Source organism: Lagenorhynchus albirostris, chromosome 2, assembly GCF_949774975.1.
Source record: "Lagenorhynchus albirostris chromosome 2, mLagAlb1.1, whole genome shotgun sequence".
In the NCBI taxonomy this organism is placed as follows: domain Eukaryota; kingdom Metazoa; phylum Chordata; class Mammalia; order Artiodactyla; family Delphinidae; genus Lagenorhynchus; species Lagenorhynchus albirostris.
In genome coordinates this window covers 60,653,357-60,669,618 of record NC_083096.1, presented here as the reverse complement: position 1 = coordinate 60,669,618, position 16,262 = coordinate 60,653,357, and the positions used below count along the sequence as shown (strand labels likewise).

General features: G+C 41.6%; 1 protein-coding gene across 1 annotated transcript in view; it reads left to right on the top strand.

Annotated features, from left to right (window-relative positions):
• The window catches only part of TBX19 (T-box transcription factor 19), a 28,219-nt gene extending 13,784 nt beyond the window's left edge, over positions 1-14,435 (top strand). The window contains exons 6-8 of the mRNA XM_060142210.1: positions 7,507-7,698; positions 9,963-10,098; positions 13,123-14,435. Coding sequence (XP_059998193.1) covers positions 7,507-7,698; positions 9,963-10,098; positions 13,123-13,408 — 614 coding nt within the window. The 3' untranslated portion in view covers positions 13,409-14,435. The remainder of the gene's footprint in view (positions 1-7,506; positions 7,699-9,962; positions 10,099-13,122) is intronic.
• Positions 14,436-16,262: the final 1,827 nt, after the last annotated feature.

The following is a 16,262-nucleotide window of genomic DNA, read 5'->3' as shown; positions in this document are numbered from 1 at the left end:
AAGAATTCCCAGAGAGAACCAGTGCTCATGGGGGGCTTACTCAAATCCTAGGCAGGAGAGAAGAATGGAAATAGTAAATTTCTTAGACTCTCGTTTTAGTGTCAGTGAGGCTAAAGAGCTCGTAAAAATGCATTCTGGGTGTACCTCCTACCCTTGCACTCTGCTCTTGCCCCTCTGTTTTGGATTTCCCTTGTTCTTAGTGCTTGCTAGTTTTTGAGTTGGTCACTGTTGCAATGCCTCAGGAAGGCTATCGCTTTGCATATGAGGAAGCTTCTGCATTTGTTGACTGGAAAGCTGCAGTATTAGTGGAGTAATATACCTGGGATTCTGCAGGTAGGTTGGATGTTCCTGACAGGGTGCCACTCTCTCCATGTCTCAGATCAGAGAGAAGGTCCCATGGTGGAGCAGGTCCTCTAAACCTGCATCAGTAACACACAGTCAGTGGCATCAGTGTCTGAGATACTCTTTAATTTAGATGATAGTGGCTTGCTAGGATTCCTTCTGCAGTTTTCCAGCTATGGTATTCCTCACTCTCTCCTTCCCCTAAACCTCAGTGCATTTTTCATTGCAGAAGTGACAGTATAGCCCCATGAAGAGAAGCAGCTCTCAGAAAAGCATTTAAAAAAACTTTTCTCAGGAGTCTTTTTTTTTGTCTAGTTACCATCTGTCACCATAGAAAATTATTACAATATTATCGACTATATTCCCTATGCTGTACATTTCATCCTCATGACTCATTTGTGACTGGAAGTTTGTACCTCTTAATCTCCCTCACCTATTTATTTCCTCCCCACCCCCCTCTTCTCTGGTAACCACCTGTTTGTTCTCTGTATCTATGAGTCTGTTCTGCTTTGTTATGTTTGCTCATTTATTTTGTTTTTTAGATTCCATGTGTAAGTGAAATCATATGGTATTTAACTTTTTTAATCTGACTTATTTCACTTAGCATAATACCCTGCAGGTCCTTCCATGTTGTTGCAAGATTTCATTCTTTTTTATGGCTGAGTAATATTTCATTATATCTCTATCTATCTATCTATCTATAGATATAGATAGTTCTAGATATATCTATATCTGTATCTCTTCTTTATCCATTCATCTCTTGATGGTCACTTAAGTTGCTTCCCTATCTTAACTATTGTAAATAATGCTGCAATGAACATAAGGGTGCATATATCTTTTCCAATTAGTGTTTTTGTTTTCCTTGGAAAAATACTGAGAAGTGGAATTGCTAGATTGTACAGTAGTTCTATTTTTAATTTTTTTTAAAATTATTTATTTGGCTGTGTCAGGTCTTAGTTGTGGCATGCAGGGTCTTCGCTGCAGCATGCAGGATCTTTCATTGCGGCTCACGGGCTTCTCTCTAGCTGTGACGTGCAGGCTCTAGGGTGTGCGGGCTCAGCAGTTGTGGTGCATGAGCTTAGTTGCCCTGCGGCATGTGGGATCTTAGTTCCCCAACCAGGGATTGAACCCACGTCCCCTGCATTGGAGGGTGGATTCTTAACCACTGGACCACCAGGGAAGTCCCTATTTTTAATTTTTTGAGGAAACTCCATACTGTTTTCCATAGTGGCTATACCAGTTTACATTCCTGCCAACCACTCACAAGGGTTCCATTTTCTCCACATCCTCACAAACGCTTATTATTTTTTTGAAAATAGCCATTCTCACAGGTGTGAGCTAATATCTCATTGTGGTTTTGATTTGCATTAATCTGATAATTAATGATGTTGAGCATCTTTTCACGTGTCTGTTGCCTATCTGTAGGTCTGCTTTGGAAAAATGTCTCTTCAGTTCCTCTTCTAATTTTTCAGTTGGCTTGTTTGCGTTTTTGATGATTAGTTGTATGAGTTCTTTGTATATTTTGGATATTAACCAGATATATAATTTGCAAATATCTTCTCTCATTCAGTAGGTGGCCTTTTTGTTTTTTCTCTGTGCAAAAGCTTTTTAGCTTGATGTAGTCTCATTTGTTTATTTTTGCTTTTGTTTCCCTTTCCTGAGAAGACAGATCCAAAATATATATATATATATATATATATATATATATATTGCTAAGACCGATGTCAAAAGAGTTTACTGCCTATGTTTTTTCTTATGAATTTTATGCTTTCAGGCCTTCCATTTAAGTCTTTGATCCATTTTGAGTTTATTTTTGTATATGATATGAGAAAGTAGTCCAGTTTGATTCTTTTTCATGTAGCTGTCTAGTTTTCCCAGCACCACTTTTTGAAAAGGCTATCTTTTCCCCATTGTATATATTCTTGCCTCTTTTGTCATAGATTAATTGATCATGTAAGTGTAGGTTTATTTCTGGGCTCTCTATTCTGTTTCATTGAAGTATGTGTCTGTTTTTGTGCCAGTGCCATACTGTTTTGATCATTGTAGCTTTGCAGTTTAGTTTGAAATCAGGGAGCATGATACCTCCAGCTTTGTTCTTCTTTCTCAAGATTGCTTTGGCTATTCAAGGTCTTTTGTGTTTCCATAAAAATTTTAGAATTATTTGTTTTAGTTCTGTGAAAATTATCTTTGGTATTTTGACAGGGATTGCACTGAATCTGTAGATTGCCTTGGGTTGCATGGTCATTTTAACAATATTAATTACTTCAATCCATGAACATGGTGTGTCTTTCCATTTGTTTGTGTTATCTCCACTATCTTTCATCAGTGTCTTACAGTTTTCCAAGTACAGGTCTTTTACCTCCTTGGTTAGATTTATTCCTAGATATTTTATTCCTTTTGATACAATTATAAATGGGATTGTTTTCTTTATTTCTCTTTCTGATAGTTCATTGTTAGTGTATAGAAATAACAGATTTCAGTATATTATTTTTGTATCTGGCAACTGTACTGAATTCATTTATTAGTTCTAGTAATTTTTTGGTGGTGTCTTTAGAATTTTCATTATATAGTATCATCTGCAAACAGTGACAGTTTTACTTCTTCCTTTCAAATTTGGATTCCTTTTATTTCTTTTTCTGGTCTGATTGCTGTGGCTATGGACTTCCAATAATATGGTGAATAAAAGTGGCAAGTGTGGGCACACTTGTCTTGTTCCTGATCTTAGAGAAAATGCTTTCAGCTTTTCATCATTGAGTATGATGTTAGCTGTGGGCTTGTCAATATATGGTCTTAATATGTTGAGGTATGTTCCCACTATGCCCACTTTGTTAAAAGTTATTATCATAAATGGATGTTATATTTTGTCAAAAGCTTTTTTTTTACCTCTATGCAGATGATCATATGATTTTTATTTTTCAGTTTATTAATGTGTATCACATTCATTGATTTATAGATATCAAACCATCCTTGCATCTCTGGGATAAATCCTACTTGATCATGATATATAATCCTTTTTATATACTGTTGAATTTAGTTTGCTAATTTTTTGGAGCATTTTTACATCTATGTTCATCAGAGATATTGGCCTGTAATTTTCTTTTTTGTTGGTTTTTCGTTTTTGCTTTGTTTTGTAATTTTCTTGTTTGTGGTGCTTTTGTCTGGTTTTGGTATCAGGGTGATGCTGGACTCATAGAATGAGTTCAGAAGCATTCCTTCCTCTTCAGCTTTTGGGATAGTTGAGAAGGATAGGTGTTAACTTTTTAAAATATTTGGTAGAATTAAACTGTAAAGTGATCTGGTCCTGGACTTTTGTTTGTTGGGAGTTTTTTCATTACTGATTCAATTTCATTACTAGTAATCAATTTGTTCATATTTTCTATTTCTTCCTGATTCAGTCTTGGGAGATTGTACATTTCTAGAAATTTATCCATAAAAAAAGCACTTTTTAAGTGACCTGGAATAAAAAGCACTTTTGTATAGGATAGTATCACATGTGGAACCATACCTTTTCAAAGTTCATATGTTGCAGTCTTCTTAGTAAGCTTCTTAAGGTATATACCTTATATGCGGCAAACTACATGGACAAAAGTCCAGTTCTGTGGGACCACTTGCCTAGCTTTGCTCACTGGACACCTGAATCTTGATCTATTGTTCAGGTAGGGATCGCTTGGGCCACGTGTCTATACAAAAATGAGAAAATGAAGATAACAAAAGGATTTGTTGAGAATGACTGACATACATTTTGTAATATGAATTCTGTACAATTTGCTTACTTATACTTAAAAAGTATTAAGCAAATGGTTTTTAATAAAAGTTCCATTTCCATATTACTGAAGCCCTGGTGACAATCCCTAGTCAATATTCTTAAGGAACATCTCTGGTGTGTCTGAATCCTTATCTGTGGGCCCCTCAGTTGAGAGCTAGTTGGTGAAAGTATGTGCTTCTTGTTCCAGGGCCTATATTACTAAGTCTCAATCTTTTCCCATGAATTCACTTGAAGTAGAGCCTTCTATTCAGAATGTTCACTAAATTTATTTTATTGTGGCAAAAAACCATGACATAAAATGCACCGTCACAACAATTTCCACATGTACAGTATAATATTGTTAACCACAGGCACATTTTAGTGCAACAGATTCCCAGAACGACCTGCCCGCCCCCGCCCCCATTCCTGCATGACTGAAACTACATATATTCACCAAACTACATCTCTTCACATCTCCCGCTCCACAAAGCCCCTGGCTACCACTGTTCTACTTTCTATCTCTATTTGCATATCCTTTAGATACCTAGTGTAAGAGGAATCATGCAATATATTTTTTTTGTGACTGGCTTCTTTTGCTCAGCCTAATGTCCCTCAAGGCTCATCCATGTTGTAACATATGACAGGATTTCCTTCTTTTTTAAGGCTGAAATAATATTTACTTGCATGTATATACCAAATTTGCTTATCCAATAACCTGTTGTTGGTCATTTAGATTACTTCTACCTCTTGGCTACTGTGAATAATGCTGCAGTGAACACAGGTTTGCAAATGTCCTTAATTCTCTTGGATATATACCCAGAAATGGGATTGGTGGATCATGCAGTACTTCTGTGTTTAATTTTTAAAGGAAATTCCATAGTGTTTTCCATGACAGCTGCACCATTCTGCATTCCCACCAGCAGTTCACAAGGTTCTAATTTCTGCACATTCTCACCAACACTTGTTGTTTCCTATTTTGTTTTTTTTTGTTTTTGGATAATGGCCATCTTAATAGTATGATGTGATATCTAGTTTTGATTTGTATTTTGCTGATGAATAGTGATGTTGAACATCTTTTCATATACTTATTGGTCATTTGTATATCTTTGGAGAAATGTCTATTCGAGTCCTTTTCTCATTTTTAATTGGAGTTTTGTTGTTGTTTTTATTGTTGAGTTGTAGGAGTTCTTTATATATTCTAGACATTAATCCCTTATCAGATATATAGTTTGCCAATATTTTCTTCCATTCGGTAGATTTCCTTTTCACTCTGTTGACTGCTTCTTTTGCTGTGCAGAAGTTTTAAAGTTAGACATAGTTTGTCTATTTTTGCTTTTGTTGTCTGTGTTTTGGTGTCATATCCAAGATATCATTGTCAAATCCAATTTCATGAAGTTTTCTCCTGTGTTTTCTTCTAGAAGTTTTATAGGTCTTACATTTTTTTATTTATTTGTTTTAAGTTAAGTTAAAATTTTTATATGGTGTAATATAAGAGTTAAACTTCTTTCTTTTGCATGTGGATATCACCGGATACTAAAATTCATATAGACTCTCAAAGAACCCCAAATAGCCAAAACAATCCTGAGAAATAAGAACAAAGCTAGAGGCCTCACACTTCCTGATTTCAAAACACATTACAAAGCTACAATACTCTAAATAGTATGGTACTGGCATAAAGACAAATAGATCAATGGAAGAATAGAGAGCCTAGAAATAAACCCTGCTTATATGGTCAAATAATTTTCAACAAGGGTGCCAAGATTACATGATGGGGAAAGGATAGTCTCTTCAGCAAATGGTGTTGGGAATCTGTTGCACTAAGATGTGCCTGTGGTTAACAATATTATACTGTACATGTGGAAATTGTTGTGAGGGTGCATTTTATGTCATGTTTTTTTGCCACAATAAAAAAAATTTAGTGAACATTCTGAGTAGAAGGCTCTACTTCAAGTGAATTCATGGGAAAAGATTGAGACTTAGTAATATAGGCCCTGGAACAAGAAGCACATACTTTCACCAACTAGCTAGAATACTAGAATTTTAGTATTGCTTTACGTTTCTGACAAAAATGCCATTGGGATTTTGATAAAGATTGCTTTGGGTAGTATGAACATTTTAATAATATTAAGTCTTCCAATCCATGAACATAGGATGTCTTTCCACTTATTTGTATCTTCTTTAATTTCTTTCATCAATGTTTAGTAGTTTTCAGTGTACAAGTCTTTTGCCTCCTTGGTAGAGTTTATTCCAAAGTACTTTCCTCTTTTCAATGCTATTCTAAATGGAATTGTTTTCTTAGTTTACTTTTCAGATCGTTCATGGTTAGTGTGTAGAAATGCAACTGATTTTTGTGTGTTGATTTTGTATCCTGCAACTTTGCTGAATTTGTTTGTTAGTTCCAAAAGTTTTTTTTTGTGTGTGAAATATTTAGGGTTTTCTACATATAAGATTGTGTCATCTGTGAACAGAGATAATTTTATTCTTCCTTTCCAATTCAGATGCTTTTTCTTTCTTGCTTTTCCTTTTCTCCAGTTTGCTCCAGCACTATGTTGAATGGAAGTGGTGAGAGTGGATATTCTTGTCCTGTTCATGATCTTAGAGAAAAACTTTCAGTTTTTTACCATTGAGTATGATGTTAGCTGTGGGCTTGTCCCATATGGCCTTTATTATGTTGAGGCAATTTCCTTGTATTCTATGTTTGTTGAGTGTTTTTATTATGATAGGGTGTTAACTTTTGTCATATGCTTTTTCTGAATCAATTGAGATGGTCATTCACAAACACATTTCTGTGAAATATTTTGCAGTTTTCCAAAATGTGTCACAAGATTCTTGTCAAGTTGTCTAGCCAGCTCTCTCTCTCTTTGCTTTCAGAATCCTCTTTGTGGGGTGGTGATGGGAGGGATCATGTCTCCTCATGCTTGGAGTGAGAACTAAAGATACCTTCCCACTGGGCAGAAACAGAGAGGCCTTCACTCTTTCTGGGTAACCAAATTAAACATTCGGTAGCTGTAGATCAGTGAGTAGGATATACATCTAACACCTCCTTCTTAGATTGACTTTTAATTTAACCCAATTAAGTCAGAAGCAACTTAACTTTTGCACTTCTATTGACTTGTACATTCAAATAATATTTTATATAGCTGTGATTCCACAGTATTTCTTAAGAGGTTTTGCAAACTTTGATAGGACCTGTCATCCACTTCCAAAGAAGCCAACTTTGCTTCTTCATCCACTTCCAAAGAAGCCAACTTTGCTGCTAACATAGAAGGGGAGTGGCAGTGGGGGTGGTGGTATGTAACTCCACATGGACAGACATTGTGTCATTCACACAGAAACATAACTATGCAAAGTGGCTGGTAACCTGATTTTGGTGTGGAAGTTCAGAGTCATTCTCTGTGTCTTCCTCTTGTCTCTTCTAGTGGGAGGCTGGATCTTTTCCAATCCGGATGGAGTATGCACAGCAGGAAACGCCAATTACCAGTATGCTACTCCTTTGCCTCTGTCTGCTCCCCACACCCACCATGGCTGTGAGCACTATTCTGGCCTCCGAGGACACCACCGGCAGGCTCCATACCCTTCTGCGTACATGCACAGAAACCACTCTCCCTCAGGTGTGTGACTCTGCTAATTAAATCCTTGGGGGTGTGGGTGTCGGTGGTGGTGGTGAGAAATGGATAAACAGCTAGAAATGGGGAAATATCTGAAGATAGAATCCCTTTCATCTAATATATGTAAAATTATTGTGTATTAATATTTTAATTTTTTATTTTATATACTAATAGTTGATTATATAGTTACAACATTATTAGTGTTTTGTAATTACTTCAAATAATTACAAAAACAGGGAGACACCCAGTTTCTAATGGTTGTGAAAGTCCTCCTCCCAGGGCGCTGATGTACTGAGCAGTTTCAGGCTGCATCTCTAAAAGCCAGGTTAAGCCGTGGGACTCTGAGACACTCAGCTCATTGCCCTCACATGGCTCTTTTCTACATTTGTAGTGTATGGCTCAGTCCAGGGAATACTGGGCCCAGTATTGGAGAGCTATTAAGAAGGTCTCTGGGAAGGTGGATGACTCAACATCCTTGCTTTGGTCTGATTCAGTTGGAGGCGTGCAAATTCAACCTCGATAATTTTTGCAGTCTGATTAGTTTTTAAGCTGATGCTGTTGTTTGTGTAGTTTCTTCCTCATTGACTGCTGCCTTGTCTGCCTTGGCCTCGTGTTAAGCCCAGATCTTGCCTGGTTATTAGATTTGTATGAAGGAAGGGAGACATGAAACCAAGGGTTGATTTCTCATTCAGTTATTCATGCAGCAAATATTTATTGAGGGTTGACTATGAGCCAGGTTTTGTCCATGAACAAAATAAATTAATACCTACCTCTCAAAGAGATTCTATTCTCATTCGGGGAGACTGACACTAAATGAAACAAATAGGTAAAGTTCATGGCATGGGAGATGGAGGAGAGTGTTAAAGTTCCAGCCTCAGGGACACTCTGAGCTCTGTACCTGCAGAGGGCTTTGCTGGTCACCAGGTACCTGTCCCTGTGCCCCATCACCTGCTACTCTCGGCAGCCTCGATAGCTGCTGCCAGGAAGGGAGAAAATGTAGGTTAATGTATCAGAAACTGAGCAGGGTTCTCATCTACTTTCTGGTTCTTTCCCATGGTCAGCACACAAAACACATCTTCTGAGCAAATGCTATGCACCAGGCACTCTTCTAGGCAGTGGGGCTAGGAAGGTGATTAAGGTCTAATTTCTTCCCTGAAGGAGCTCAGTGCTACACGAATACATAAATAATTAATCCTAATACAATGTAGTGAGAGCTCTAATGTGGTCCTCGGACCTGCAGCATCTCCTGGGAACTTGTTAGAAATGCAGGCTCTCAGGTTCTCCTTCTGAAAGAGTATTCAGTTTAACAAGATCCCCAGGTGATTCCTATGCACATTAAAGTTTGAGAAACATTCTATAGAACACACAAGTCAAGGTGCTATGGGAATGAAGGAAAAAGAGCAGCTAGATCTACCCAGACGGCTTAGCGTTTAAGTTGAGATTTGAAGAATAAATAGAAAAGAACAGGGGTGGGAGTGGGCAGGGGTGAAAGAGAGATGACATGGGACACAGGAAGAGGTGAAGGGCATTCCAGGTGAGAGAGTGGTATGAGCAAAGACACAGAAGGAGGAGAGAACCTAGGTTGTCTGGGGAATAGTTTGGGAAAAGAGTGTAGAGGGAGGGGGTGGCGAGGTGGTGGATGAAAGAGCTGAAGCTGAGGAAGTTGCAAGGGCCACATCATGAAAAGGAGTGACGTGGCCAGAGATATACATGGAATCCTCTTCCTCTCTTTCCTTTTTCCCCTCCTTCCTCCCCTCCTTCTTTTCCTTCTTCCTCTCTATTGTATAGGCACTATTTATGCAAATGGCGATTCAAAGACAGAAGGCACTATTCTTGAGATGTTTAAATCTCCTTGGGGTTGCTGAGAAGATAGGTCCTGGTCCTCAGAATCTCATCTGGGACACTGGTGGTCCTTAGGCTTGTCTTGAGATGATGACATGGCCCATTTTAAAGGGGAGGTGAGTGCGGTGACATGAGCTAGATCTGTGTCATAAAGGACAAATCCTCCCACCTATCTGAGCCTCATCTATAAAATGGCGATGAATAGTCATTGTTGTGAACGTTAAGAGATGAGCGGTACGTGACATATGGCTGACACTGAATTAACCTAAGCTCCACACTCCTTTCTGTGGCCTTCAGAAAGGACAAACAACTGTTGGCACATGTGGCACAGGCCGTGGTTATATTTTGACCTAGGATAATGTCATTGGTCACCATCTTTATGTTTTCCATGCTCCATCGATTGAACTGTTGTTATTTCCCAAAAGTGAATTTGATAGAAAGCCCCAGCAATAATCTGCAAGTTTTCTCTGGAGCCGACAGCTGGACTTCCTTACCTTCCACACCCCATGCCAGCATCCTGTCTGTACCTCACACCAGCGGACCGATCAATCCAGGGCCTAGGTAAGCCCAACACCAGCAACTTGCTCATTGGTCTTGAGGGTTGACTTTAGCACTGGGGACTCGAGTTCATTCTTTTTCCTGGGGTGGCTTGGTCTAAGCTATTGTCCTGACTTCTAAGCCACTAGGAAGTGGAAGTAACGACAGGATCAACCTGTCATCCCTGGAGGAAGGGTGGTGGGAAAGCATGTACTCAGTCATGTACTCTTTTCTTTGTAGCTTCCGTATTTTATTTTTAGAAGGGAAAAGATATTATGGCCTGGAATCATTTATCTCGAACCAGGAAGAAATACTGTGAACTGTGGTGGTAGTAGATAGATACCGAATATTGGGAAACTGAAGGGGAAAAGTGTAAATACACACTGAGAATTCAAGACCCTTGATTGTCCATATCCTTACAAGCTGTTCATTCTAACAGGGGGACAGATTTTGGGTGTCTGGGCCTCAACCCAGGCAATAGGGCTGAGTGCAGCTTGTAGGACCCATGGCATACCTCTCACACCAGAGACCTGCATTCAGTTCTGACTGGAAATCCACGTGGTGGAGGGGAAAGGGAAGGGGCCTGGGGTCTGACAAATGTGGGCTTGAGCCCCAGTTTTACTCCTTATTGACTTTGTGACTTTGGGCAATTTTCTTAGCCTCACTGAGCTTCAGCTCTCTTATCTGTAACATGGCAATAATGTGAGCTACCCTGTAGGGTATGGTGAGCACCCAAATTAGAAAAAGCATTATAATGCGTTGTAAGCAGTAACATTCTATCAATATATACATGTCAGCTGTTATGTTCAATGTAAGTATGCAGAATTTTGAGAAGGTCCAAAAGGGGATTCAAAATGAAAAGATGTCCCCATCCTTTATTTTTGGCGGTGGAGGGGGCAGATGGTAGATGACTTATGACTTGCAGGTCTAGAAAAAGTTTGGGGAAGGTAGAACTTTGATCCACAGCAGTGCTTCTCACACTTTAATGTGCCTTAGAATCACCTGGGATGTTGTTCAACTGTACAGTCTGATTAATAGGTTTGGGTTGAGGCCTGAGATTCTGCATTTTTAACCAGCTTCCAGGTGTTGCTGTAAACTGTGATCTTGATTTTGTTGTTAATGTTGCTGGGGCCCCCGAGGGTCTAGTGTTGTACTGTTCAATGCAGCAGCCCCCAGCCGCCTCTGGCTCTGGACCCTTGAAATGCAGCTGTTCCAAACTGAGATGTGCTGTAAGTGTAACACACAGAATTTTGAAGACTTAGTACAAAACAAAGAATAAAAATCTCAACAATTTTTTAATACCGAATGCATGTGGAAATGATAACATTTTGAATATTCTCAGTTACATAAAATATTATTAACAGTAAGTTCATTGTTTTCTTTTCATTCTTTTTCTTTTTAAAATGTGGCTACTCAAAAGTTTAGCCTATTGAACAGTGCTTGACAGGAGGACCTCAGGGAAATGCACTGACTGGGACTGTGTAGAAAGTGAGGGAAAGAGTGTCTTTGAAGATATTAAACAACCATGTGCCAAGTTTTGTACTAGATCCTTTATGTAAGTCATTTATAGGATTCAAAGACATCCATAAGGCTGCTATTAAAATTCCTATTTTCCTGATGGAGAAACTAAAGCTCAGAGGCATTAAAAAACTGCCTGAAGGTCATACAGTAAGTAATGTAACTCAGAGCCCGTGGTTTTCCCACCGGCCCAGGAAGCATCAGAAAGGGGCTCTGACTGATATCGTAGAAGAGTCTCTTCTGGAAACTGGGGAATTGGGGTCAGAATCCCAGCAAGCTGAGCTGGCTAAAAAACAAAAACAAAAACACCAAAACCCCAAAGCCTGGGTTTCTGCAGGTTTCATACGGTCCAGTGAGGTCTGCGGTATCTGAAATACGGCAGAGAGTGCAGGGTGGCATTGCTACCTCTGGCTTCATCAGTGGCATGTTTAACCCACTGCTGATGCTATAAAGGTTTTGCTAGAGGAAAGCAAATGTGTTCAGTACTGACATTAGGTAATGAGCCTATTATCAAGCAATACAGTATCAGGCAAAATGGGGACTCTGAAAAGTCACAGCATGGTGAGGACTAAAGCACTGGAGGTTATTCTGCCTGTGTCACCTGTAGTCATTTTCATCTAGGTTCTATGTGAAGGTACAAAATAGGCTGCACATGACAGTGAACAAAGAAGCTTTAAAAACTTCTGATACCGCATGCCAGACTAATTAGATGAGAGTCTCGGGGGATAGAACCCAGGCATCGGTATTTTTTTTTTTTTTAATTCGCTAAGTGATTCCCGTGTGCAGTCAAGTTTGTGAACCAGTGACATAGGATAAGAGAAGTCCAAGATAGCGGTACAGCTCCCCAGCCTTTCTACCAGGGACCAGAGCTGACAGGTAGAAACCTGGAATGGAAGAATTAATTATAAGAACCATAATTTACTGAGTCCTATGTGTTAGTCATCACATACTCATTTTCTTATTTAATCCTCATAACAACATCTGTAAGGTATGTCTAATTATCACTCCAAATCTTGAGGATGAGGAAACTGAGGCTCATACAATAAATAATTTGATCAAAGTCACAGAGCTAATAAGTGGTAGTGCAAGGGTTCAAACCTAGGTTTTCTGACAACAATGTGTCCTGGCTATTAGGCCACATCACCTCTCTTGGTCAGTGAGGGATCTTACTCACAGATCATGCTGCCCAAATATCATCCTTTCACTCCCCTGTCCATTTACACAGGTGGCAAGTGAGGCCTAGAGAAATAAAATGCATGTTCAGAACTGAACAACTTGCTAGAGGTAGGGCCAGCATCAAAATGCGGGTCTCAGGACACCTAATCATATGTTTATTCTACTACATCCTGCTGCTTCTCTGCAGAAACTGGGCCAGTGTGTGTCAGAGCTAGAAATAACGCCATGGTCCGATGCCCTCTTCCTAGACCTGTGCCCCTCTCAGCACTGTGTGCGTGCTTGCCAGGTGGCAATCCTTCCTGGGTGTGTCGACAAGCATTTTCTCTCTCTCTCTCTCTCTCTGTTTCTCTGCAGCCCCTACCCGTGCCTGTGGACCATCAGTAACGGTGGCGGGGGCCCTTCCGGGTCGGGCTCAGAGGTGCACGCCGGCTCCCCGGGAGCGTTTCTCCTGGGTAATCCAGCTGTGACTTCGCCCCTCTCCACCCAGGCTCCTGCTTCGGCTGGTGTGGAGGTTCTGGGGGAGCCCTCGCTGACCAGCATCGCTGTGTCTACCTGGACAGCAGTGACCTCGCATCCCTTCTCAGGCTGTGGTAGCCCGGGTGGGGGTGGGCGCCAGTCTCCCTCCTCACTGGAGAGTTAAGCAGGATCCTAAGAAAGTTGTCAGCAGAGAACCTGCTAGGTGTAGAGCTCTTAGAAGTCTCACCTACTAATCCCAGTGAGTCAGACTGCAGAGTCTCCCCACCCAGTGAACGGGGTTATACCAGAAGCCTACAGGGAGATGGTTTAGTTTGGATAATGCTAATTTTGTCACCTGCATCTCTCCACCATTTTCTTTTTGCGCTCCCATTTTCTCTGCAACTTATCGTGCTAAGCTTAGGCAACAAAAGTTCCTTGAGTATTTTCCTCGTGCCCTGCCCCTTACTGTCAAGTGATTCTAGAAGGCTGTCCTTCTTGTTCTGTGGAGGTGATGCAAGGCTGTTAAGTGAGCTCAACATTTACTTAGCCTAAGGCCACTGCTTTGGAGCTTTGTGCTGCCCTGAAAGTATGTGTGGCCACAGAGACCAAGGAAGGGTGTAAGTCCGTGGAGTGAAGTTAACGAAAACAGAGCTAATCACATATTACAGCGTAGAGAATTGAGGAAATGAGATCATGTCACTCCCTGGCTTAGAAACCTTCGATGGCTCACCATTGCCTACAGATTGAAGTCGATCTCCTCTGCCATCTGCCCTCAAACCACTTTTCCAGCTTTAGCTACCTGTTTTCCCCTTAGCATCCTATATTTCAGTCAAGGCATACATTCTGCCCCTGTCTTTTGAACGTTCAGTGTACTCTCCCAGCTCTGTACCTACTCCTGTACCTGAAATATCCTTCTCTGTTCAGTCCTGCCTGTACGAATCCTGCCCGTCTCCCAGGGACTGGCCAGAGCACCACCCACTGCATCAAGCATCTGATCTGCTGGGCTCCCTGACCTCCCACTGGTTTTGCCTCTGTTCTAGAGCTCACCTCATTCTGCCTTGTATTTTTAGTACCTGTGCGTGTGTCTCTCTCCCACTAGACTGTGAGCCCCTCGAGGGTGAGGCCCAGCCTTCTTGTCTCTGTTCCCCATAGCAGCATCTGGTTCTGTGCCTTGCCTATAGTAGGTGCCCAATAAACACTGGTTGAGTTGAGTGCGTGTGAAGTGCATGTGCTAAATGGACAGTTGTGGAGCTCACTAGGGGGCAGAGCTCAGAGACACGTGTCCCGAAACAGGGCAGCAGGCCAGAGTGGGATCCCGGGGTCATGCTTGGTGTTGCATATGAGATGCAGCCCATTCTCAGTGATTGATGATATAAGGAGTCGGTGTGGACTAGAGCGGTTATTCTCAAACACTGGTCCTTGGATCCCTTGTGCCAGCATCACCTGGAACACGTGTTCGGAACAGATTCCTGGGCGTACTGCATACCTCTTGGGTCAGAGTCTTTGGGGCTGGAGTCCAGGAATCTGTGTTTTGTACAAGGGCTCCAGACAATGACCTCAGAGCCAAACTTGGAAACAGCTTGCTTGGAATAGAGAAAGAGAATGATAAATACTCCAGGAACCTCACCAGATAAGAGTTTCAACCCCTGCCCCAGCCTAGGCCATTGCTGTAGGCAGTGAGCAGAATCACGGTTTCCTTGGTTTCCCTTTTCCTTTTCTATCCACCACCGCACGTGCTGATCGCCACAGGAGTGAGGTTTCCAGACCTGGGTGATGGGCGGTTCTCCCATCATCAACATCACGCTGCACTGACTGGTGGCCTTCTTGGGTCATCCCTGAGGGAGTCTGAGGGTCCACTCGGGGCCTGGCAATGGCTCAGCTGCTCCCACCACTATTCCATCAGTGGAGCCCATGCAAACCCACGCAGACCAAGCCTTAGCCTGGGACGTCCTGTGGAGTCTATGGCTCTTTCTGCAGAGAAGGGTCTTTTTTTTTTTTTTTTTTTGCAGTACGCGGGCCTCTCACTGTTGTGGCCTCCTGTTGCGGAGCACAGGCTCCGGATGCGCAGGCTCGGCGGCCATGGCTCACGGGCTCAGCCGCTCCGCGGCATGTGGGATCTTCCCGGACCGGGGCACGAACCCGTGTCCCCTGCATCAGCAGGCTGACTCTCAACCACTGCGCCACCAGGGAAGCCCGAGAAGGTCTTTTAACATGTTGTGGTTACCCTGATATTTTGGTGCCATTCCATTTCTGGACCTGGATCTCTAGAAACGACACCAGTCCCACCACATGGTATCCTGGGAAGTCACTTGACCACACTTAGGGTTGCCTGGCCAGAGCTCTGGGTCCCTAACTGGTGTGTGAGTGACCAAGGCACAATGTACCTACACGACTGCTCTTTGAAAAGCTCCCTGAGGCAGGACTGTTTTTGGTTCCCTGGTTCCTCTGCGATATCATTAGAGGCCATTAAGATATTAATACACTAGCATTTCTGCAAGATGGTATTTTGGTAAGTTAGAAGTTTAGGCCTCTTCACCAGTCACTGCAGTGATTGGTCACACACCTAAGTGCTTAGCAAGTACAATTAGGTCTATGAAAACCTACGTTTAGTCTCACCTTCCTGCACCTCCCCCCGGCCTGGAGGAGCCAGAAGATGTGGCCCAGAGGCACAGAGCAGAAAGAAGCCAATAACCTCCTTCCTTTCTTCATTTATATTGCTCAGGTGAATTGGGGTCTCTGTGAAGCAATAATGTAAGTGTTAGCTGAGTCTGGGGTGATTATACCTTATCAGTCTTACGGGATGCTCAGCTTGGAACCTGCGATGATTTTTAAACACAACGTGATAGCTGGTTCCACATGGAGGATCTCTATTTGGTGTTAGCCATGCAGCTAGAGTCATATACTTTCTGGTGTTTTCTCCAGATTGTCCAGGACTAATTTCTGATTAATTGCTTACATCAGTTTAATAAACGATAGAGTCTCTGACATATTAGACAAACTTGGAAGCCTTTTACATCCTTTCCTTACTGATGCACCTT